The following is a 2,500-nucleotide window of genomic DNA, read 5'->3' as shown; positions in this document are numbered from 1 at the left end:
AACACGCTCAGTGCTGAGTATAGACATAGTAAACCCTCTTGTATCCTGTGTGAAAGCGACAGATGAAGAAAACTAACATATCAATGCCAGGCAAATATTTCAAGTTCATTTTCACTTAATGTTCTATGTATTGTTTAATTATGCCTATAGTTGTAATAATTACAGTATTTTTCAGACTAAAAAGACGCACTTACAATCCTTTCATTTTCTCAAAAATCGGCAATGTGCAGTCTCGGGACTGCAGAAGGCAACCAGAGAGTCCAGAACTCGTCGGACACCTATCCGTCCTGCCCCCATGGCTAGTTTTCAGAAAAATAGTGTTAAAAATAGACCCAAAATGTGCAACACTTTGCAGCTATTCAAGTCTTGTTATCTGGGTAGCTGGTCGTTCTAACGCCCCTAAGTTGTTATGGGACACCTTATAAATGTATTAACTCTGGTTGTGGTACAAGGTGCAACGATAAGTGTGACCAGTAGATGGCAGTCAAAATAAAACATACGGACTGCAGGTTGACACCTGTTCAATAAATGAGGCTAGCAAGTGACGGTAAGAAAGCAAGCCCAAAACTGTGATATTTCATTAAGAATTAAGAACATTACACACGGCGCTCAAAAATGAGTCAAAATGTTTCGGTCCAACTTTGATCAGCTACGAAGCCACATCACTTGATGGATTGTCGAAATATTACGGCTACCGTGGTCATACGTACTGTACTTCAACACATTTTAGTGTGTGTGTATAAGGACCCCAAAATGGCACCTATTAGGAGACATTACTTGGCGTCAACGTTCCCTCTAAGGTACGAGCCTGTGCAATTGCACACTGCTCATGCGTCCTCTGCTCACGGCAAATCTAGGCCGCGCACAAAATCAAATAAAAAGATAAGCGCATAACAGTGTGCACGTCTGCCGTCGCTCACATGTGCGCCACTGAATGCTTAAGGAGTTTCGGCGTTTGCTCACACATATGAAAAATTGGAGGGAAAATTGCTTGGCGTTCCTGTTTATTACGCAAAACCAACTTTTCTTAACTATTGGTTCCTGCTGTTGTGTATTTGGGATCTGCTTAAGTCCCGAAAATGTGCGTGCATCTGCCATTGTAGTCCATGACTTAGTCACAAGGTTCCTTTTTTTTCCTCTATCCTCTTGTTGTTGGGTATTGATCCTCTGCTGTTGTTGTTTCCAATATACAGTAGCATACAGTTCTAACTGATATCTGTCAGTAGACTTGCTATGGAAGATCTAAAACTAATGGTACAACAAAGATGACAGGGAGAAGACGGAGCCAGGTAAATAAGACCGCCCATAAAACGGTGCATCCGAAAGAGACGGTCAAACATAATCTATGCAACATTTTTACCATACAACCAGTATTACATGTTAAGTGAACCACAAGGAAGTGTTGTAAATTTAGAAAAAAAAAATCCTATGACGATCCCTTTAATACGGTGCGTCTTTTGTATTAAAATAGACACAAATAGACCCGTTCATCGACACTACAATTTATGGTCTGAAAAATACGGTGAGTCATAATTGATCTCGTAACCCTGAGTTGTGTGGTATGTATAATTCCAGCACTAAACAAAGAGGAATACCAAACATGCTAAGTTTAACTCAAACAGTGGACAGCAGACTATAATTGTGTAACAATTCAGACAATGGAACCTGCTTACAATATGTCAGTGCCCTTCAGACTAGCTGAGGCCCGAGACTTACGACAGGTTGTCAGCATAAACGCAGCAGCGTGTAGCAAAGAAGACGCTGCACAAATTTTTTAGCATCACAATAAAAAAAGAATGTAATGAATTGTGCAAAGTCAGCTGTGTTATGTCTTAATATGAATGTTTCCATAAGAGTACAAATCAAATGTTTCTGCTCACTCTGTGGAAATCGTGGATAATATCAGCAGGATCGCTGCCTCCAAAGTGAGGCACAGGCACACTGATCTTTTCATAGTTGTCTGCCAAGTATATGCCGACGTTCTCTGCCAGTTCCTGACGCCCACGCAGCGGTGCGTACACGGAGTCCTCATAAACCACCTTGCAATGGAACAAGTTCTCTTCGGGGGCCTGTAGACAAGCACAGTTTGTCTTAAATGTACTCAAAACTTTAATATTGTGAATGAAAACTTTTTTTTCTAAAGACATTTTTGTGGCAAAGAGAAGACTTACATGAGGTATGAAGTAGAAGCGGTACATATAGATGGAGGCAAGGACCAGACCAGCCATGAAGACAACCAGGCCGAAAGTCAGGCAGCAGAGCCCGTTAAGAGGTGACTTATTGGGCCGCAATGGAAGGACCAGCTCCTCTTCCTCCTGGGGAACAAGCAACACACATTTGAAGTGATTATAATATTTGTGTAGTCCATACATTCATTTATTTGTAGTGAATTGCTACAAATAGATTTGGACCTCCACAAAGAAATGTTGGGCTACCCCTGATCAAAAACACAGTGCTATGGGCCTGTCTACTAAGGTAGTCATGACATATATGCACAGTA

At 41.2% G+C, this 2,500-nt stretch overlaps 1 protein-coding gene across 1 annotated transcript in view; it reads right to left on the bottom strand.

Moving 5' to 3' along the window:
• The window catches only part of itm2ca (integral membrane protein 2Ca), a 23,821-nt gene that overhangs the window by 7,791 nt on the left and 13,530 nt on the right, over positions 1 to 2,500 (bottom strand). Inside the window, exons 2-3 of the mRNA XM_061918893.1 lie at positions 2,172 to 2,315; positions 1,881 to 2,069 (exon numbers count right to left, since the gene is read on the bottom strand). Of these exons, the coding sequence (XP_061774877.1) occupies positions 1,881 to 2,069; positions 2,172 to 2,315 (333 nt within the window). The remainder of the gene's footprint in view (positions 1 to 1,880; positions 2,070 to 2,171; positions 2,316 to 2,500) is intronic.

The sequence above is a fragment of the Nerophis ophidion genome, linkage group LG13 (genome assembly GCF_033978795.1).
Source record: "Nerophis ophidion isolate RoL-2023_Sa linkage group LG13, RoL_Noph_v1.0, whole genome shotgun sequence".
Classification (NCBI taxonomy): domain Eukaryota; kingdom Metazoa; phylum Chordata; class Actinopteri; order Syngnathiformes; family Syngnathidae; genus Nerophis; species Nerophis ophidion.
The sequence above is the reverse complement of the archived record's forward strand: the minus strand, read 5'-3'. Positions and strand labels throughout refer to the sequence as shown.